The 21,004-nt window shown below is 38.2% G+C and overlaps 3 protein-coding genes across 20 annotated transcripts in view; 2 read left to right on the forward strand and 1 right to left on the reverse strand.

Annotated features, from left to right (window-relative positions):
- The window catches only part of mycbp2 (MYC binding protein 2), a 91,570-nt gene extending 84,493 nt beyond the window's left edge, over positions 1–7,077 (forward strand). For all 17 annotated transcript variants that reach the window (XM_041259709.1, XM_041259718.1, XM_041259719.1 and 14 more), the window contains 12 exons: positions 210–306; positions 656–775; positions 1,160–1,261; positions 1,720–1,848; positions 2,290–2,422; positions 2,967–3,070; positions 3,194–3,382; positions 3,828–3,935; positions 4,169–4,378; positions 4,863–4,970; positions 5,593–5,758; positions 6,238–7,077. In XM_041259709.1, coding sequence (XP_041115643.1) covers positions 210–306; positions 656–775; positions 1,160–1,261; positions 1,720–1,848; positions 2,290–2,422; positions 2,967–3,070; positions 3,194–3,382; positions 3,828–3,935; positions 4,169–4,378; positions 4,863–4,970; positions 5,593–5,758; positions 6,238–6,353 — 1,582 coding nt within the window. In that variant the 3' untranslated portion in view covers positions 6,354–7,077. The remainder of the gene's footprint in view (positions 1–209; positions 307–655; positions 776–1,159; positions 1,262–1,719; positions 1,849–2,289; positions 2,423–2,966; positions 3,071–3,193; positions 3,383–3,827; positions 3,936–4,168; positions 4,379–4,862; positions 4,971–5,592; positions 5,759–6,237) is intronic.
- Positions 7,078–8,687: 1,610 nt separating this feature from the next.
- On the forward strand, positions 8,688–14,001 carry fbxl3a (F-box and leucine-rich repeat protein 3a). Of its 2 annotated transcripts, none has more exons than XM_041259729.1 (5): positions 8,688–8,977; positions 9,795–10,168; positions 10,599–10,721; positions 11,038–11,209; positions 11,360–14,001. In XM_041259729.1, the coding sequence occupies exons 2-5, from the start codon at positions 9,812–9,814 to the stop codon at positions 12,001–12,003; spliced, it is 1,296 nt and encodes a 431-aa protein (XP_041115663.1). In that variant the 5' UTR covers positions 8,688–8,977; positions 9,795–9,811; the 3' UTR covers positions 12,004–14,001. The 2 variants fall into 2 exon arrangements, with proteins under 2 accessions (XP_041115663.1, XP_041115664.1); XM_041259730.1 differs by having other exon boundaries at positions 9,811–10,168.
- Positions 14,002–15,410: 1,409 nt separating this feature from the next.
- Positions 15,411–18,520, reverse strand: cln5 (CLN5 intracellular trafficking protein). Its single transcript, XM_041259731.1, has 4 exons — positions 18,264–18,520; positions 17,688–17,862; positions 17,187–17,412; positions 15,411–16,637 (listed from the first exon to the last, which is right to left on the reverse strand). Exons 1-4 carry the CDS (start codon positions 18,377–18,379, stop codon positions 16,132–16,134), a joined length of 1,023 nt encoding a protein of 340 aa, XP_041115665.1. The 5' UTR covers positions 18,380–18,520; the 3' UTR covers positions 15,411–16,131.
- Between the last annotated feature and the right edge of the window lie 2,484 nt (positions 18,521–21,004).

The following is a 21,004-nucleotide window of genomic DNA, read 5'->3' on the forward strand; positions in this document are numbered from 1 at the left end:
GGTTTTTTTTTTTGAGAAGGGTTCATATGGCTGGTAAAGTACTTCATGTATATGTGTGTGTGTTTTAGTACTGGATAACGGTAGCATCAAGAAGTTCAGTTTTAGCATACAGGGTAAGACTGCTGTAGAGGTTGAATTGCATTTAAATAGTTATTTACTGTAAATAAAGTGAGTTTACCCACTTTTGTCATGTGTTTTGCATTATCTAGCTATATCATGCGAGGCGAGAGTCACTGGTGGATGAAGGGTTCCACTCCACCCCAGATTGCTGAGATCATTATCAAACTGGTCAAGGACATGGCATCAGTAAGAAGCAATGTCTACTTTGTTTTTTGCCCTAAATTACTAAGCCATTCAGTTTTGATTGATTGTTAAACCATATATGTTACTGGCTGTGAAGTTATTTTCACAAAGAAACAGATTTTTTTAAATGTTTTTTATTTCCAGATTTTGGGCTAAGTTCTGTGTCAGTAAGAACATTTTGAAAACACAAATATGTAATCTCTAAGTGTTTGTCACTACTACTACCATGATATTGCAGCTAACTCAACCCTGTTTTAACACCTTGTTATTGTATGTACTTTAATTACATAATAGTACAAATTTAATGTGACTGTTGCCCTGTAAGGTTGTGTATTATTTTCTGCTTTGTTAGGGGCACCTGTCTGAGGCCTGGTCCCGGGTCACAAAGAATGCCATTGCAGAGACCATCATTGCATTAACCAAAATGGAGGAAGAACACAGATCACCAGTGCGCTGCATTGCAACTACCAGGGTACTGCGCTTCGACCTCATTTGATTTCACAAACACAGACCTGGACTGTGACGTGTAAACAGAGCGAGCTGTAGTAATACGCTTAGCATGTTGGATATTGGAGGCTTGGGAGCGAAAAGTAACATCTCCAAACTCAAATACCTTTTGAAAAAGTAATCTATAGTACAGGGTCTTACATTCTGACTGGAACCTAGTACTGTTGTTTGCCACCCACCAGTATGGGGGTAGTGTTTTCTCAACCTGTACAATAGAGGCTGAAGGACATTAATAGGACTGCAGTGTAACTGACCTTGAGGGAACTATTATCACCCCCTTGCCTGTGTTTTTTAAAAAGCACAAATTAAAACATAACTCAATGTAAAAGTCAATATGTCTCTGTTACAGCTATGGCTGGCCCTGGCTTCACTTTGTGTACTGGACCAGGACCATGTGGACAGGCTTTCTTCTGGCAGATGGATGGGTAAAGATGGGCAACAGAAGCAAATGGTAAGGGTAGAGTCTGATCGTGTGGTTGAGCTTACTGTATGTGCCTAGACATTCATACCTGCTGTGTGGTTTTGTGTGCTTTGTTTTCCTGTTACTAGTGACAAGTATCGCATGGGTACTCTCACCTATAGTAGAATATTTATTCATTTTCTTTTTATGGAAGTGTAATGTGTATGTTGACATTAATATAGGTGTGCTTCAAGAATCATATGTTTTTTATATTATTCTTCCATACAAAGTGTTACGGTACACCTATATAGAACAGTAAAAAATAAAACTACAGCCTTGCTTTATCTGCTTTTGAATATGACTCCTATTGATAAGGTAAAAGCTGAAAAAAAAGAAACACACTGGGTTAATTTCAGTGGGGTTTTTTTGATATGTATTATATATTGAAAAGGCATGCTGGTAAGCTTGTTAGGGTTTTGATGAGCTTTTCTATTGTGTTTTTGTCACAGCCTATGTGTGATAACCATGACGATGGGGAGACTGCTGCTATCATCCTGTGTAACATGTGTGGAAATCTGTGTACTGACTGTGACCGATTCCTCCACCTCCACAGGCGCACCCGCTCACATCAGAGACAGGTGGGTTACTTTGGGACAGACCCAGTTCCCCAATACATTAAAGCCTGATGTTAGCCAAATGATGTGCTTCTGTTATTTTCGGTTGGAGTTTGCATAATTAGTTTTATCTTTACAGACTCTTCCTTCCAACATGGATTTTTTTTTTTTTGGGGGGGGGGGTTGAAACCATAAAATATATGCCAATAGTTAAACATTTGTATTTCTGTAAAACATTTTGACCTCCACTGTGCAGGTACGTGAACATAAACCCAAAAAAAAAAAAATTATATATATATATATATATATATATATATATATATATATATATATATATATATATATATATATATATATACAGATATATATAATTTTTGCGTCGATGGCTACCACAGACATTGATGTATGAGACACCTTTTATACCTAATAGTCTTTACCATATTTCTGTTTTCTCAAAAACGGCAGGTGTTCAAGGAAGAGGAAGAGGCTATTAAAGTGGATCTTCATGAAGGCTGTGGAAGGACCAAGCTCTTCTGGCTGATGGCTCTAGCAGATTCTAAAACCATGAAGGCAATGGTAGAGTTCAGGGAACACACAGGTAATATTGGCAGGAGCTGGCGCAGCCTTTGTTTACTTTCATTCTGTAATTAAAGCTGTCCAAAATGAAAGCATGGAACTGATATAATGTTGTTTTATTAGTTGGACTACTTATAATGTAATTATTATTATTATTATTTTTTTTATTATTATTATTTTTTTTTTTTTTTACTTAATGGTATAGCTCCTAATAGTAATGTTTTAAAATGTTCTATTACCTACTATTCTGTCGCCTTTGTGCAGTTAAAAAAAAAAAATTGAATACAGATCTTCAAGTTATGTTCCACTAGATTTTAGTTAGCATTAGCCTTTGCTATAGTTAAGTACAGTACTTTTGTCTTCAATAATAAGAACTCTTAGGAATTAAGAGGATTCATTAATATAAATAAACAAAGCACAACAAAAGGAGAGCTGCCATCTGGCATCTGCCACTGTTGGCCTTTTAAGGTGTGAAGTAGGTTTCTGTGATGTAATTTCAGGGAGGGTGTTACCAGATTTGTCTAGGTGAAAAACTGAACTGTCTGAAATGAAACCTGTCCTTACAGGCAAGCCTGCATCCAGCAGCTCGGAGGCTTGTCGTTTCTGTGGCACGAGGAATGGAACGGAGCTGTCCGCTGTGGGAAGTGTGTGCACTGATGCAGACTGTCAGGTGGGTCAAATAAATCTGGAAAAAAATAACCTGCACAGAAATAGGGAAGGGGCTGTTCCCATTGGAATTGTTGTGTGTATGCGCTCCTTCTTGCTTTGTAATTAGTTTATTCCTCTTTCACAGGAGTATGCAAAAACAGCATGCAGCAAGACTCATTCCTGTGGCCACCCATGTGGAGGGGTTAAGAATGAGGACCAGTGTCTGCCCTGCCTGCATGGCTGTGACAAGAGCACATCCTGCCTCAAACAGGATGCTGATGACATGTGCATGATCTGTTTTACTGAGGCACTGTCGGCAGCACCAGCAGTTCAAGTAAGAGTTCCTGTCATATTGATATGAGGGCCACAGACTTTCAAAGTACAGTATGTTACCAGAATTAACTGATTGGCAGTTAATGACTTTTATTAATTATGTTTAGATTCATTACATAACTGAAATATGAATGTTTATTGAGGAACTTTTATTATTGACCTTATTACATGTGGTATGCAAACTTCCATAATAAATCTGAACATCTTATTTTAACTGTCCAAGATTAGTTCTAAACAGGGTCTGTAAAACCTGCATTCCAAATAAATGAATTGTTTACAGCACAGCAGACTTGGATCAATGTTAGATGCACTATCAAGACCATTACAAATTATTAACAAATTAGTTGGACAAACCTGAATATAAAACATCACCACAAGTAGATTACTGTAGAGTTGAACGTTTTAAATAATAAATTCAAATACATTTCACATATTTGTTTTTCCAGTTGGATTGCAGTCATGTGTTCCATCTTCAGTGTTCCAGGCGAGTTCTGGACAACCAATGGCTTGGTCCAAGAATAACGTTTGGGTTCATGTCTTGTCCTATCTGCAAGGTAATAGAGAATATATTGTGTTCCAATTGGGTCAAGGGCTAATGCGGGAGTTACATTTCTGTTAAACACTTCTAAGGCATAAATATCTTCAGCGTTTAAGTTGAACATTTTGAGAACACAGATTCTTCAGATGATCCCAGGTGAAACAATATCTAACAAGACCTAAACCAACACGCCATTAACCAAATACACTTACTAATCACTAATGTCTGATTTCCATTTTGCATTTTTAGAAAAAAATCAATCATTTAATGTTGAAGGACCTGCTGGATCCTATCAAAGAACTGTATGAAGATGTGAGAAGAAAAGCTCTCATGAGGTTAGAATATGAAGGACTACACAAGAGTGAAGCCATTACTACCCCGGGGGCTCGGTTTCACAGTGATCCTGCTGGCTTTGCCATGAACAGATATGCTTACTATGTCTGCTACAAGTGTAAAAAGGTCTGTTTAAAACCTTGTTTTCCTTTTTTTTTTATGTTTTGCTCTTTTGGCTTACAGAACAGGAAATGTAAGTCATCTTAATGATATTCCTTCTGCTCTGTTGGGTCTCAACCCTGCCTATGAAGCACATTGGACATTACATTTATTGTTAGTAGTAGTAGTAGCCATAGTAGAAGTATTAAATACGTTGCCAGGTAAAGCATTTAAGGCTTGAAAAGTTCGATTTTACCAAAAAGTGATCAGAAATCCCTAAACTGTAAACAGCTCCGGTATAGAAGATTCAAACTTTTTATAGTACTTGTGCGTTATAGTACTTGTGCGCTGATGCTTTTTAATCTGCACTGCAAATCATAGTTTGCACTCTTAAGTCTTGTCTTCTGTGTCAGGAAGGAAGGACGGCAGGCAACACTTCATGGTAAGAGAACTCTAGTGTTTGAAAGTGATGCTTGATAATACAGGTTTGATTTGTTGCACTTTTGTTCAGGCCTACTTTGGAGGTGAGGCACGCTGTGATGCAGAGGCTGGACAAGGGGATGACTATGACCCTCGAGAGCTCATTTGTGGAGCTTGCTCTGATGTTTCAAGAGCCCAGGTACATACATTAGAATTGAGTGTGTGGGAGCAGACTTCGTTTCAAGGTGCTGCTTCAATAGGGACTTTTTTGTCTATTTTAATAGTAGTGATTACTAGTTGAACAAAAACATGGGCACAATGGATAAGGGGATTTTTATTTATTGATTATTTGCTAAATTTAATCAATTTAATCATGATTATGATAAATCATGTTTTAACTCCTATTAATTGTGACTCTTACTAGTATTTTTTTTACTTAAAAACCTTTTTTGTCTGCTCTGCCTCGTAATTTAAATTAACATACCACTGCTCTCTCCAACAGTAGAGTTAAATTAATTCTCCATTATAATTATATTACATGGAATGTGTTAACATCAAGACAAAATATTATAGATTTAGTATTATGATAATAGATTTTTGTTACAACAGAATTTGTTGTGTATTAAGTCAGGTGTTACAAATCTCTGGTAAATTGTTTCCTTTTAGTAATGTTATATGTTGAGTCGAATGTGTATGCTATTTTTATTTTATTATTATTTTTTTTTTGTATCTGAGTTTGCTTTTCTCTTTGACAAAAATGGGTCACTTTTAATCCCAGAACAACATGCAATAAATCTACACATTTCTCCCCTTTCCTATAGATGTGCTCTAAACATGGTACAGATTTCCTGGAGTACAAATGCCGCTACTGTTGCTCAGTAGCTGTCTTTTTTTGCTTTGGCACAACACATTTCTGTAACGCTTGCCATGATGACTTCCAGAGGATGACCAGTGTGTCCAAGGAGGAGCTTCCACATTGCCCTGCAGGTAGGCTGCTCAGAAGCGCCCTGTTAGAGTCTTTGATATCAGACAAGGTGACAAACTGCAGCTGTTGTCTCCTCTTCATGACTGAAAATACAAGGCTGTTGATGACCTTATTGCTGGAATAATAAAGTCTTTGACAATATACAGTAGAAATATGCTCATGGGTTGCACTTCATGGGTTTAGTTAAGGCTTGTGGATTGTTCAATTTGATTTTTGTTAGCTTGAGTGTGTTATTTTGCAATGAAGACAAAAATTAGTTGATAAATGAGGATACGTTTGTAAATAGTGATTGTTGTTTGAGTGTTAAACGGTTGGGCTGGATTTCAGAACCACACGTGTGTGGTATGATCATGGGATCTGATTGGAAGTTGATTTGAGCAGATGTCAGTTTCTCAGTACAAAATTCCATTGGAATTTCAGCAAAATTCCAATGTCTATTTTTGTTTGTTTTACTAAACTTGTCCTGGTTATTTCTCTGCAGGTCCAAAAGGTAAACAGCTGGAAGGCTCAGAGTGCCCACTACATGTTGTGCATCCCCCGACAGGGGAGGAGTTTGCATTGGGCTGTGGGGTCTGCAGAAATGCTCACACTTTTTGAACAAGCATGCCGTTTTACAGCAGAACCATCGTTCCACATTTAAGCCTGTAGGAACCTCTCAACTGATCCCAAAGGCGGGTCAGTCAAAGGCCAGCAGAGCAAGTGAAGAAACCCCAGAATTAACAGGAAATAGACAGCGTTCTGGATGTGGGAGACCCAGCGCATCTTCAGGACTTTTAAAAACTTGTGACATGTTTGCATGCAGCCGTTGTAACCCTCGGCTCCTATAAACGTTGCACGCCTCTTAATCACCGAGGCATAACGATGCTTTCAAAATAAAACTTGTTCATGGCAATTGTGGAGGAACATAAATAATAAATAAAAAAACACAACAGTAATGCCAGCTTCCTAACTATGAATACAAATAAAGATAATGTTATATGTATACTCCTGGGTTTTTTTTTTTTTTGTAGTCCTGTACAGTACTCCCAACTGTTGATTGCATAACGGGCGAAAAAAGTCTCGTCTGGTTTATGAGTATAGCCTGTTAAGAATGTTCTGTTAGGAAGGCATATAGTGTACGATTTATCTCATGTTGTATATAATGACAGTATCCAAAATAGGTGTATTCTGAATTCGCTACTTTTCATTTAATCTTCTGGGTTATGTTTTGAGCCTGAAATTTTAATGAAGTGCAATACTGGGTGTGCCTCCTATCTTGCAGCTGTAAACATATGGAATGTATATGTCAATAAAGCCGCTGTACATTTTTATACAGTGAAAAGGCTATTGTGTTTCACCTTTCAGTGTGTTTGCACTTCTTTGTTTTACCAGTACAGAAGACTGTCTGATAAAAATGACTTACTTGATATGTGAAGCTGCATTCGGAACAGACACATGTTCAAACACAGCACATTTATAAAGGCTAACAAAAAGAAACAGCTGCCGTATGTGATGAGTCTACAAAGTGTTTAAATTGGCCTCAGTCACCACCTCTAATTGCTTCTGGGGGACCCCCTAATTGTTAGATGGAGGTTTTTTTTGTTTGTTTTGTTTTGTTTTTTTACTTGATTGCTGTACATGGTACAATACAATGAACCCTTGGGAGATGAAAACAGGAAGCCAGCTGTCTTGGGAGAACACAAATTTGCACAAAGCCTCTGCAGCCATAATTCAGGTCTGGGAAACTGTATACAGTGAAATGGAGACAACAAAAAACACAAGAGCAGCCCAGGAAGTACTTGGTACTTTTCTCTTTGCATGTATGTGTATACTTGGATTCCAAGTAGAAATATAGGCCAATGGGCTTGGTGTTTGCAGTAGATCTCCCTATAACTTTGTGTGTACCATGAATCCATCTGGTATGCATCAAAAATCAGGCTTGAGGTTAAAAAGCACCAATTTCAGAGTTTAAAAAGAAGTAATACACTCATAAGACTTTTACTGGATAGCAATAATAAACCTTTACATGTAAGCTGGTGTCGTAAAGAGTAAGAAGTGGGGTTATAGAAAAATAGCGTTATACGTCACCACGTATTGCTACAACTGTTTAAATAATGTAATTTCTCTTTATTGTTAATGTAATTTATCTTCCTGACAACTTTTTACACTTATAACTTTAAGCTCTGTTTCAAAACTCTTTTAAAAGTGTCCGCTCTAGTGTACTGGGGTTTGAGATCTGTCCTTTTAATCAGTGGTTCCCAACCCTGGTCCTGGGGTCCCCCTGTGGCTGCTGGTTTTCATTCCAACTGAGCTCTCAGTTACTTAACTTGACCCTTCATTGAACTGATCATTTGCTTAATTGAACCTTTGTAATTGTGTTCAGCTCATAAACAGTTGCAGATTTCAAGTTAGCTGTAACATTCTATAAGCAACTTGAACTATGCAACTTTTTTAAGAGCTACACACAAGTAAAAAGGTCTAATTAAGCAAATTACCAGTTCAGTTAAGGGTCTAGTTCAATAATTGAGCTCTCAGTTGGATGAAAACCAGCAGACACAGGAGCCCCAGGACTAGGATTGGGAACCACTCCTCTAAATGGCTACAGGAAGAGTGATTAAAATGTTTTAAAAACATGAGAAGAGCTCTGGCTTTTGTGTTGCCTTCCATATCATTGATTGTTATTACTGTGTTACCGGTTTCGTGGTGACGTATAACACTATATTTTTGGGAATACCACTAGTTAAGGTCAGTGTACACTTCTTAATGTAATACACAGCCTTGCCCAATAACTGTTACGCGCTTGTTTGAAAAGTTTACCTTGTACTGCAGTGCAGTATTCTGTCAATGACCCGGCTCGCCCTCTACAGAGCTATGGTTAAAACAGTTTACACATCTCACCCACAATACACTGCTCCTGTGACACCTTGTTTCAACGCCATTTCCGGTGTTCATTGCTATGGATAATATTGCGCATATACAGTGAGAAAAAAATAGACAGAATAAGTGACAAGAGGGTTAAAGCCTGAAGTAGAACACAGCCCGTCAGTTAAGGTGGTTTCAGAATCTCCTCAGGTGGCCCGGTTTGAGAGGTTTGCTAGCGGAGGTCTGGGTTGATGTGAACGTGGGCGTGGTGATTTTGCTGTGTGTTCATGTCAACACAACAGACCGGCGAGGAACCGCACTGTCTGTAAACAACGTGACAACACAATTCACTTCGGTGTTCTGTAGTTAAAGAAAAGCAGGTAATGGTGCTGTCATTATTTTACATTTCTACCGATGCTGTTTTAAGGTGTATTTTTATTATTTACAATTATAATTCTACTCTGACCAACATATTGTTTTTTTTGTTTTGCTTGTACTGACATGTAATTAAAGGTGGTAAGTAGCTGTCGATAAAACATAAACAAAACAAAAATAAATAAATAAGGATAGCTTTCTCACAGACCAGTCCCAGCTCTGTGTCGTGAATAACCACTGTACCTAGTATTGTTTCTGGTCATACACAATTTGAATTAGCGGTTCGGACAGTGTGTGGGATTAATCCGTGGTTTAGGGAGACGACACGTGCAATTTACTGTAGTTGGAGGGTTTTGGTTGAGCAGTTCTCTTGCAAAATGTCCAGGGATGTTAGATTATGATTGGAGCGCTTTCCTGATTTTTTTTTTTTTTTTTTTTTTTTGTTTTGTTTTGTTTTATTTTTTATCAATTCCAACTCCAAGTCCGTCAAAGGAATTGATTAAAAGAAGATGGGAAATTGATTTTAAATATGTGCCAGGTCCGATTTTATTATATTTGGAATAAACATTTCTCCTTTCATCTTTTAGGTATATCTCCCTTTTTGTGTTTGTTTTAATACATTTTCGGAATGAAAACTAAAAATGAAGCGGTCAACTATTTCAAGTAATAAAAAATAGAACAAATTAAACACGTATTTTGCACTGGGATGAATTATATTGGACTATTTGCAAATATTGGCAATATGAAATTCAGGCATAGATCACAACTATGTAGTTAATGGATTGTGTCAGTAAAATACCCCCCCCCCCCCTCTCAAAACAGTTTTATTTCCTAACAGAATGAAAAGTGGCGGTAAAGGGAGTGATGGTGGCAGTAGTTCTTCTTCCGAGTGTGTAGGGGACGGGTTCAAGAAGGTGAAAGCCCTGGAGAAACCCTCAGAGAGAGCCTTTGACTGGGGTGAGCTGCCCCAGAATGTAGTCCTGCACATCTTCAAGTACCTGCCCCTCCTGAACCGTGCTCATGCATCCCAGGTGTGCCGACGCTGGAACCAAGCTTTTCACATGCCGGAGCTGTGGAGGTGCTTTGAGTTTGAGCTGAGCCAGTCTGCCACCTCCTACCTGAAAGCCACTCACCCAGACCTCATTAAGCAGATCATCCAGAGGCATTCAGACCACTTGCAATATGTCAGTTTCAAGGTGTGTTGTTTCTGCTTTAGCTATTTAAGCATACAATGTAAAGCTACCTGATTCTGACTACTGCTGTGCAAAGTTTTTCACTCAAAGCATTTTAGGATAAGCTGGTCCTACTTTACCTTTTTTCTTTTCTTCATGTAGTCTTAATTGTGACCTACTTTTTATGTACTAATGATAAAAATAGGCTGTGCTATTGAAGGCTGCATTTAGGGAACTTCTCTTCTGCTAATGCTGAATCTATTTTAAGAGAACCTGTAAATGTCTGTATACTGTGAGTGACACATCCAGGTCACAGTGATAAACTGTTGTTCATCCAGTGACACCTGAAATATGTTGCTTGCATCTATTGTGGGGGGATTTGTGTGTTACTGACAAAATAAGAATGTGTATCCATTATTTCAATTGAGATAGCATGGGATGCCTTTCTCTCCAGGTGGATAGCAGTACAGAGTCAGCAGAGGAAGCATGTGATATCCTGTCACAGCTTGTAAACTGCTCCCTGAAGACACTTGGATTGATTTCAACTGCAAGGCCAAGCTTCATGGAATTACCAAAGGTAGAGAAGTGAGAATTGTATGTCTCTGTTCAGTAATTGGTAAATAACACTTTTGTAAGTGGTACAATAGGTGCAAACCACAGTATATTCTGGGCATCTCTGAACAATGATCGCTACAATAAAGGTACCATGAGGAATAATTCCTATTTGTTTAGATTAAAACATCCATTATTTAAATTATTTAAGGTCCACAGGCAATACAAAAAAGGTAAAAATACTACTAAGACCAGTGTTTAAACACTACGGTTTAAGCTTCTAATTGTAAATGTAGGTGTTGGTAATATTGAGCCCTTAATTCTTGTGTTTCTCTCTGCAGTCACATTTTATTTCAGCCTTGACAGTACTGTTTGTAAACTCTAAATCACTCTCATCACTGAAGATCAGTGACACCCCGGTGGATGATCCTTCTCTGAAGGTCCTTGTGGCAAATAACAGTGACACCCTCAGACTATTAAAAATGAGCAGCTGTCCACATGTGTCTCCAGCAGGTAAGACCCAAACTGTATGTTGGGGAGCAGGATGATAAATACAGTACTACTATTTAATAGTTACTGTGTGTGCTATCCATGGCCCTTCTATGAACAGAGGAATTAGTCTCCAGTGCCGTGACCCCCGAATTCACTGTTTTATTCTTGCAGGAATCTTGTGTGTGGCAGACCAGTGTCACGGCCTTCGAGAGCTCGCCCTGAACTACTACCTGCTGAGCGATGAGCTGCTGCTGGCCCTGTCCTCAGAGAAGCATGTTCACCTGGAGCACCTGCGCATCGACGTGGTGAGTGAGAACCCCAGCCAGACGCACTTCCACACCATCCAGAAGAGCAGCTGGGATGCCCTGGTGCGCCATTCGCCCAAAGTCAATCTGGTCATGTACTTCTTTCTGTATGAGGAGGAGTTTGATCCCTTTTTCCGCTACGAGATCCCTGTCACGCACCTCTACTTCGGCCGTTCCGTCAGCAAGGAAGTGCTGGGCCGGGTGGGCATGACGTGCCCACGCTTGGTAGAGCTGGTGGTGTGTGCCAACGGGCTGCGGCCTCTGGACGAGGAGTTGATCTGCATCGCTAAGCGGTGCAAGCACCTGTCCGCTATCGGGCTGGGCGAGTGCGAGGTCTCCTGCAGCGCCTTTGTGGAGTTTGTAAAGATGTGCGGCAGCCGCCTCTCGCACCTCTCCATCATGGAGGAAGTGCTCATTCCTGACCACAGGTACAGTCTGGAGCAGATCCACTGGGAGGTCTCCAAACACCTGGGCTGGGTCTGGTTCCCTGATATGATGCCCACATGGTAAGACCCCCAGCTTGAAAGGACGGGATATTGGAAAGACTTTCTCTGAGACTCCTAGACTACCTCTGAATAACAATTCTGTGTGGAGAGGACAATCACTCATCCACTCAGTAACAAATGCAAGGTTGTTATTGCAGGCTCTTACGGTTGTGCTTTGTTATAAGGCCTTGTGGATTTATGAGGAGCATAGTTTTTGTAATACAGCAGTAAAATGTGAACGTGTATCCCCTGTAGAGGATGTACATCACCCCAGCAACGGGGATACAATGGAAACACTAGTATGGACATGTATATTTAATACTTTCATTTTAGCTATAGCTTGAACTGCATTAGTTTCATAAAAACAAATTAGTAAAATCCTCTATTTGTACAGTACATACATTTTGCTAAGATAGAATACAATAAAACCACTAGTTTGCACTCTGATGGCGCAGGTCTGTGAACACGTAAAGATTTTTTCAGCGATATTGCACTGATCCACATTCCATGTTATTGCTGTGCTGCTATGGCAATTGCTATGGATTTTGCAGTAAGTGAAATGAAAGGTCAAAATATTAATGCCTTCGTCTGAAGCATCAGTCTTGGGGGATGCAGGAAGATATATGCAAAAAAAAAAAGGAAAGGACATGAATGAAAACTTACTCCCGGCTTAGACAGTATTCAGTGTCAAATTGCTTTTTACAAGAGCTTATTCCATGTTTGTGAATATAGGTCATAGTTGACTACTTTTTCGCAATACTGGCTGTAGTACTTGTATGTGTTTTTGTCCCTTTTTTGTTTTGCTATCGGCTGAATTTCGTTTAACTATCAAACGCATCATATGCCTTTTCAGCATAACCTTTTTTTCAGAAACGCTGAAAACATGTATAAATTGTTGAAGTAACAAGTTTTTTTCAGGTGCAGTTTGATTGTTCACACTGGACCCTGCAGTGTACATGCCAGCAGCTGAGCTGTGACTGCTGAACCTGCAGAGCATTTTTCAGCAACAACACTGGACAAGTTATGCCACCAAACTGATTTGTTTGTGAAGACAATAGACAAAGTAGATCCTGCCCATGGTTTTATAGAAGATATGATGCAGAATGAAAGCAAAGACCCATTTGATTCATCAGTGTTTGAAAAATGAAGACAAATCTATTGTTTATTACAGAATGTTAACAGGTGATGACAATCACTATTATTGAATTACTATTACTGAAAGAGCATGCTCCTTGTGTTTGCTTGTAAAATTGAAGTACAAAGTTGCTGCTGTAAGCATACCGTCAATTTATTTATTTATTTATTTATTATATAGAAGAATTTTTGCCCGGCTCGAGCTATGATATATGAATTCAGTGCATTCAGGGCTGTTACTCGCACCTTCCCAACTCTCACTACAATGGTACTTGGCAGTTCTTTCTTGTGACAATAAAGTCAGAGCTTTCGTGGTTGTTAAATGTTGAGATTGAACATTGACAATATCATGTATATGTTATAGGTGGGTTTCTTTTAAGATGGATGTAGAAATAGGGTATTAATACATATTTTGAGAACCATCTCGAAAGGCGTCATGAGCCTGCCAGCCTGCACCGTGAACAAGAGAATGCACAAATGGTCATGTCCAAAGGTGTATTAGTTCAGTACTTAAGGATATAATGTCAAATCATATTAATGAAACCTTGTACAAACATTCCTGTGTATACAGAATGAGTGTTTTTGTATGTACTGTACTGTATTTGTTGGTTAAATCCACCTTCATTTGTACCCATAGAAGGTACAGTATAAAACAGAAGCTGAACTGCACAGAAAGTCTTGTACTGTCGTACAAAGTACAACATTCATATACCTTGTGAACCATGCAGTAAATGTTTTATGGGTTGCTTGATGACCTTTCCTGATGGCCCTTTGATCATTTATAACTGAGAAAATGTGTACTGATAGTTGGTTTTGTAATGGATAGTTGTTGGTTTTCTTGTTTGAGTTAAAATTCAAATGATATTGTGTGTGTGTGTGTGTGTGTGTGTGTGTGTGTGTGTGTGTGTATATTTTATATATACATAGGGCTAAGATGCTTTTTTTTTATTTAACACAAAGAATTTTCATCTAAATCTGTCTATTGTATTAGCAAGTGTTAAAACAGCAATTGTCATCTTTTTGTGGTGTTCTGGGAAGGTTGGTTATTTGTTTGAATTTTCCATTAAATTCTTATCTAGGATCTGATATTTGCAACATTTTTACAACATTTGGATTAGTCACCACCACCTTGATTTCTCCCACTTGGTGAACTGTTCCTTAGAAACAGGACTATTAAAGGGGATAGGGATTCCAAAATCAGGTTTACATACTGCTAGAAATGTATTATGCGTGATTAAGACCAGCTAGAGTATGGTACAATGCTATCAGGATTGTACACGTATTCATTGTAGCACAGTCTAAAGTTTCTAGACAAAAAACTTTTTTTTTTTCCTTCAGCAATATAATACTCTATCTTCTGCACAGCACTTTTCGATCCTGCCTTCTGTAGAAACAATAGTTCTTTCTTGATGTTTGACTGTACTGGTCATATCAGTTTGGTTTTATTAGGCAGAAAAAACGTGGACCAGAGCCAGGTCTGTAGAATACAAATAGTTACGCATGTTCAAATGTAAATTCAGAATTCTAAATCACTTGCTGTTTTGATAATATGGTAACTACACATTTCTTTACAATTTAGTCATATTTTTTCCATTTAGTTTTATTTTCAAAGGCAATTGAAGCTGTGTAACTTAATTATGTATTTTAGAATCCTTTGCTGTATTCTTGTGGTATGGCTTTATGGTTTGTTCCTGTAGTAAGAACATACTGTAGCAATGTAAAGACTGGTTTTATAGAAGTGGGTCTATTTTATGACTTGCTAATCTTTTCTGCTCTATTTCTCAGTGCATCTGTATAATAAATGCTTTATGTAAGCTTTTCAAGTTAACTGTTTTCAATTCTCACAAAATAAATTAGACAAAATAACTGAATTATGGCATGGAATGAGATGGACATCTATAAACTGTCAAAGTTAAACTGCTTAATGCAGATGAAAGGTTATTTGGCTCTCAAATGCTTTATTGTTGGTATAGTGGATTGCACTGTATCAAATGGAAAAATAAGAAACCCTTGAAGAATCAGATGTAACTTACATTTGAAACATTGACAAAAGCTTAAACAACATAATTTGTAAAGGGTTACAGGTGCCTTCTAAATTTTACTACCTACATTTAGTTATTCATTATGGAATGAGTGAACCATTGCAGCACCACAGAATGACACAGCAGATTAAAACATATAGAAAACTAATGGATCATAAAATATATACAGGTACTGTTAGTTCAAATACCTTGGATGTGGTAGAACTAATGAAAGTTTGTTACAATAGAGAAATATTGACCACAAAAACGTACAATACAGTTATATTTAGCTTTTTATTGGATTATTTTTGCGGTTCATACTTATTAGTAATGTGTTCCACATATGTCAACAAATAAAGGCACTGCTATTGTATGCCACGCATAAAATATCAAATAAGTAATACAGGATAACTGTTGCTTTTGTGTCACCAGATTGTATACAATTCCCCATTACTGGCCACTTCTTATTAGGTTGATATGTATACTGTAGATAAATACAGTACCAAGTTTTGCAAAACTACCAGTAGGATTGAAGAACTAATCACAAACAACCTCACGCACCTTGCAAAAATACACTCATTGGATTATTAAGCAGAAAAAAAAGTAACATTACATTTACATTAAAAAAAAGCTTATCTCATGCACAGGGTGTGAGATAGGAATGAAAATATGTGACAAACTGTGACATTTTGAAAAACGTTATCAGCTTAATTTCATCAACCCTGCAGAGATAAAACGGAATATACCTTCTTTTTTTTTTTTAAAAGAGGTAACCCTGGGATACCATGAGTAGATAGATGGCTGAAACAATTTAGAGAAATTCCCCAGTGCTGTAAAATGCTCTGAAAAAACAGATCTGACTTATCCTAGTGGAGTGCAGGTTAATCACATCAACCCCATTGCTCCTTAGCCTTTTATTTCAGAAATGCTGTTTTGTTTAGATAATTGCAGGTGAATCCCAGTCTGTAATTAATAACCAAAGCAAAGTCCAACAAATCCTACGCTTTCTTGAGTATACGGGGCAGAGGGATTTCTTCATATGTAATCCTGATGTAAGGAGGCTTCATTGGCAAGTGCCAGTACTCATAATTGTAATACAAGTAGAAACTCTTTTCTAATACAACTCGTTCGTAGATCTCCAGCAGACTAATCAGAAAGCCTTTGATTGACTGAGGAGGCCTAAAGGGATGGTAGAAGCGTTTGATATCTGAGGCCACGGTCTTATGTCCAGCAGCTCCAAAGATGGTGGTGTCGTTCCCCAGGAACGTGGGTTCTCCGCTATACAGAAAGATCCTGGTGTAGTTAGTCTGAAGCTGACTGCTGAAGGACACGCCCATGTCTGCCAGTTTCCTGTAAGTTCTGTGTACAAACTGAGAGCAGTCATAAGAATCAAACCAGACAACTGGGTTGGGGCTGGGATCTGTCTGGACAGTCCATGTTTCGTAGTATATACCGGTTTCATTGTCCTCCCTTACCCATTTGGCCATTTCATTGAACTGTGCACCTAATAACAAAGAATATATAACTTATATTAATACATGTTCGTAGTTAACATTTACAAACAATTGCTAAAATGCTTGTTTTGGCCCTTGTGTTGCTATAGAACTGTGAGATATTATTTAAAATAAAACTACAACAAAAAAAAGAAAGCATAAGGAAGTAACAATAATTACTTTATTCAAAAAGGTCAATTGCTCTGTTTACAGATACTGCCATGAAAATCAATTAGACGACTGCACTCCAGAAAAAAAAAAAAAAAAAAAACAAGATGTTGTTGTACTACTCATCTCAAGCAGCCCAGTATCCTCAGAAAACACTGCGCTTGTGTTCAAGTTACCGCTCACATTTGTGAGTTTTTTTTTTTTTTCTAGTTTACTTTGCAATACTCTGCTCACCTCTTCATAGACACTGTACATTACCTAGCATCTTAATATAAACAACAGCCACTGTATAATAAATATTGGTATGTTCCATCAGTGTACTAAAAGCATGTTATAAGAACAATGAAGGGTCCTATTTATTATTCAAGTCCGGTCTAATTCAGGTTACCAACCTGTCATTTCAGACACTTTTTCTAAAGTTCCATTCTGCTTCCAGTGCTGGTCGTCTATCTCTTCAAAGAAGCAGGCAGCCCCCTGGTTGCACCAGAAAGGAGCTTCAATCTCAGGTCTCAAGTGGGGAAAGGTGCAGTTCCCCAGCTGGAAGAGTTCATACCACTCCATGGTGTAGTTCCGGCCAGTAAGGGTGCTCCTGAATCCAATAGCATCGTGCATAATGTGCTAAAATCACACAGAAACAAACTGAAGCTGTCTAACAGTACTTTCTGGTTAAAGGTTTAGAAAAAAAAAACATTTCAAAGACACACAAGATTTGCATTGAATTATTTTCACGTGTACAAAACAATATTCAAAATGATTATGCATTCTAAGTAACGCATTTAGAATGTACATGTGTTTCTGAGAACTCTATTGAGGCCACATGGGTACTTTAAAAACAAACAAAAAACAATAGTATCAGATAAATAAATAAATAAATAAATAAATAAATAACCTACAAAACGACCAAGCAGACCGCCGTATTTAAACTCCCATACAGGAGCCTGCAATCGGAAGACCTCAATGACGTCTGCATCTTCCATGACAGGAATGCTTCCATTAGGAGATCCAGTGGGACAGAACTGGTATACTGCTCGACAGTAAGGATCTGCTTTTGGGCGATGATCAAACCGCCTGGAATGGAATACTTATTTCAGTTAGAAACTAGAATGTCAGTCACATATATACTGCAAATTTACCATTTTGACGATTCACAAAACACAAAACAGCGTTTTACTATTTAATATTTAAATACTGACCCTTCAATTGTGCTTTGTGTGTTTTTCGGAACCCTCCGTACACTCAGGCAGATATCGCACCAAAATATCACAAAACTACATTTGAGGTTTTCTACTCGTACTTATTATAAGACTGGACATTTCACAGCATACAGTGAGATGTGCTGGTAAACTGTAATTCCCCACTCATGTGTATTCATTATGCTCAACACTACTAATAATAGTTATAACATCATTATTAATAAGCAGTCGTTTTACGACGGCATTATTACTTCATGCAGTTTCTGCAATTCTAACCTGTACGGCACTGGCCATTTCTGCTGTCTACGCGCAGTATCCAAATCGCCGAATGCTTGTAAACTCCATTCTGCAAGGCAGACGGTCCAAATTAAAATGAAATGTAGCCGGTCCATCTCCAAAGCAAAACCAAAAAATGTCCCTTTACTTAAAATACACCACTTCACATTTCAGTCCCCTTCTTCCTGGTTCAGAGATCAGTTGACTTTATTTCTGTCACATGATTTGATGTAGCGGCTGCACGGCAGTGTTATAGCGCTGCTTCCTCTCAGCGCCAGAGTAAACACTGCAGTATTAATGAGGGTTGATCATTTTTAAACATCCTATTTGTATTTGTCTGGATTAGTCTACCTAGAGTTAGTCTAATGTAATTGATTTTATTGTAACATTATACATCACTTGCCACTGATTTAGTACATTATGTGTGTTTAAATAATTGATAGGGGGCAGAAGTTGTCGTTATTGGCATTACGATTAGCAGATCACTCGTGATCTCTTTGGTTCACAGCCGCAACTAGCTCCGCAGCAACTTTTCAAAGCTGCGCTGGGCTGTGCAGCACCTGCGCATGTTTCTGCGGCTGTAGTCGAGTGACGTCACGCAGCAGCCCTGGAAGAACGCGTGTCGCGGCGATTCTGTTCGGAGCTGTGCGGTTTGTGCAGCACTGCGGAATTCTGCACTACGCGAAGAGCACCACCGCGGGTCTGCTTCAGGTCGAGAGAAGCGTGGCGTATTGAGCTGCGTATAATTTATGTTGTGATGGGTACAATTTGGCGACTTTTTGAAAATCCCTGTTGTCGGTAGTGAAAGTCTCTAGATTTGTAGCTAGTCGCTTCGACAATGTTTTTGTCGCTAGGGGAACCCAAAAGTCGCTGGATCTAGCGACAAAATCGCTAAATTGGCAACACTGGCCATAAGACATATTTACATTATTGGTATTGCTTTATTAGCTTTCAAGGTACAACTTAAGCACAGTGGAGCTACTCAAATCCCCAGAAGAGACAGCTGCAGATGTGAATACCATCACGCTAAAAACAACAGTGCTGATTGGGCTGCTGTAGCAAGTCTGCTCACTTCATCAGCCAGTTCACGGCTGGAGCTGTGCTTTCCAGTGCTGAGGTTGCGCAAACTTTGCAGCCCCAAGAGCAAGGTTGGTCAAAGCCATGTTCTGCAGAGGCTTCCTCCCACTCTCATACCTGTTGTGAAGTCACTGAGATCTCTCATAAATAGTTGCACCTAGTGTTCAATATACATGAAAACATTCATATTATAGGATTTGTACTTACATTATCAAAATGAGGTCAATAAACTAATAACGTTCACTGTCAAATTCTTTTTTTTAATTATTATTATTATTTTTTAAAAGTATTTTATAAATGACATTTATATTTAAGACTAATATTTTTTGTTTTTTTATAACTACAGCCACATGTATATCCTTCGTGCTGTTTCCTTCAGGACTGAAGCTGAAAAAGACGAGTCAGTTGTTCAATGTGACAAGAGTGACCTCGTTATCCAGCACCACGAGTGACTGTATTTTCCCACCCTGTTTCCACATTGTATGATGTTTGGTCACAAGTTGTTCAGACAAAGGACCAGTCATTTTAGTGCTAATAAAATAAGGAATATTGAATTAAAATAAGCAGTAAACGTGGTGTACAAACTTAATGTAAAACGGTATTTAAACACATACTTTTTATTTTGGTTTGAACATGGGAGGACTACATGAAACGAGAACAACAACTGAGTCAGCAAGATCAATAAAAATCCGATGGGGAAAAAAAAAAAAGATTGCTTGTTGAGTTTATTATTAAACACCGAGAAGGCTTTGAACAGGTGAAACTTGGTGTTAACATTATTTACCGCACATTAGTGAAAGTGTTTGATTGAATTTGATTGTTGATATACTGTATGTCATGCATCCACTGTTTGGTGATTCTGATAACTGTCGTGGGCAGCCGTGGCGGGAGGTGTATGTTACTAACCTAGTTGTTGTTGTTTATATTCAATTACCTTACGGAAATATTCTATAGGATCCTATAGTGGTACTATAGGACATTATGGGACTAAAAAGGTTTTAGAGAAATCTTAAATGATTCTTTAAAACATATATCCTCCTATAGTACTCAAAAAGTTCTCCCTCCATCAGTACTACAGGACACTCTATATAGGACTAAAAAGGTTTTAAATAAATCGTATAGGATATTCTATAGGACTTGACCAATTTACAATAGGACTTTCTATAGGTTATTTCCATAAGGGGTATCATCTCTATTTCAGTCCTGACATCCTAGTGACCTTTTTAATGTCTGCCATAGTACACCAGAGTGTAACCATTAACCTGCCCCTTGGGATGTAAAGTCAAATTAGGTACAGCATTTCATACAACCACTAGGGGCAGAATGTTGAGAGCTACATCTTGGCCACGTGGGTGCATTAACATGCAATGTCATTTAAAACCAAATTCTATCCTGTTGGGTTAATTACGTTTTGCAAGCCTAAAACTGTTTCTAAGCTGTTTTTAAAGAAACTAACAACAGTCTGAGATAGTTACCAGTGCACATCAACCTTCTTTAAGTTACTTGTGTAAAGTTAAAATTTTGTATATAGGGCATCATTTTCATTAATTATTTTTGATTATACTGTGTGGTCACGTTCATATAAACCAATAATGTAATCAAATGATTGGCTGTATATAGCTAATAAAACGAGACTGTATTTGGAGGGAATAATTAATTAGTAA

The sequence above is a fragment of the Polyodon spathula genome, chromosome 9 (assembly GCF_017654505.1).
Source record: "Polyodon spathula isolate WHYD16114869_AA chromosome 9, ASM1765450v1, whole genome shotgun sequence".
NCBI lineage: Eukaryota > Metazoa > Chordata > Actinopteri > Acipenseriformes > Polyodontidae > Polyodon > Polyodon spathula.

What these genes read in the sequence shown, in the direction of transcription:
- fbxl3a (XM_041259729.1), top strand. Translation starts at nt 9,812, where the DNA reads ATGAAAAGTGGCGGTAAAGGGAGTGATGGTGGCAGTAGTTCTTCTTCC. An exon ending in GCTTCATGGAATTACCAAAG is followed by an intron (nt 10,722 to 11,037) that starts GTAGAGAAGTGA and finishes TTCTCTCTGCAG; the next exon opens with TCACATTTTATTTCAGCCTT. An exon ending in TCCACATGTGTCTCCAGCAG is followed by an intron (nt 11,210 to 11,359) that starts GTAAGACCCAAA and finishes TTATTCTTGCAG; the next exon opens with GAATCTTGTGTGTGGCAGAC.
- cln5 (XM_041259731.1), bottom strand. Translation starts at nt 18,379, where the DNA reads ATGGACCGGCTACATTTCATTTTAATTTGGACCGTCTGCCTTGCAGAA. An exon ending in GCGGTCTGCTTGGTCGTTTT is followed by an intron (nt 17,413 to 17,687) that starts GTAGGTTATTTA and finishes GTGTGATTTTAG; the next exon opens with CACATTATGCACGATGCTAT. An exon ending in AAAAGTGTCTGAAATGACAG is followed by an intron (nt 16,638 to 17,186) that starts GTTGGTAACCTG and finishes CTTTGTTATTAG; the next exon opens with GTGCACAGTTCAATGAAATG.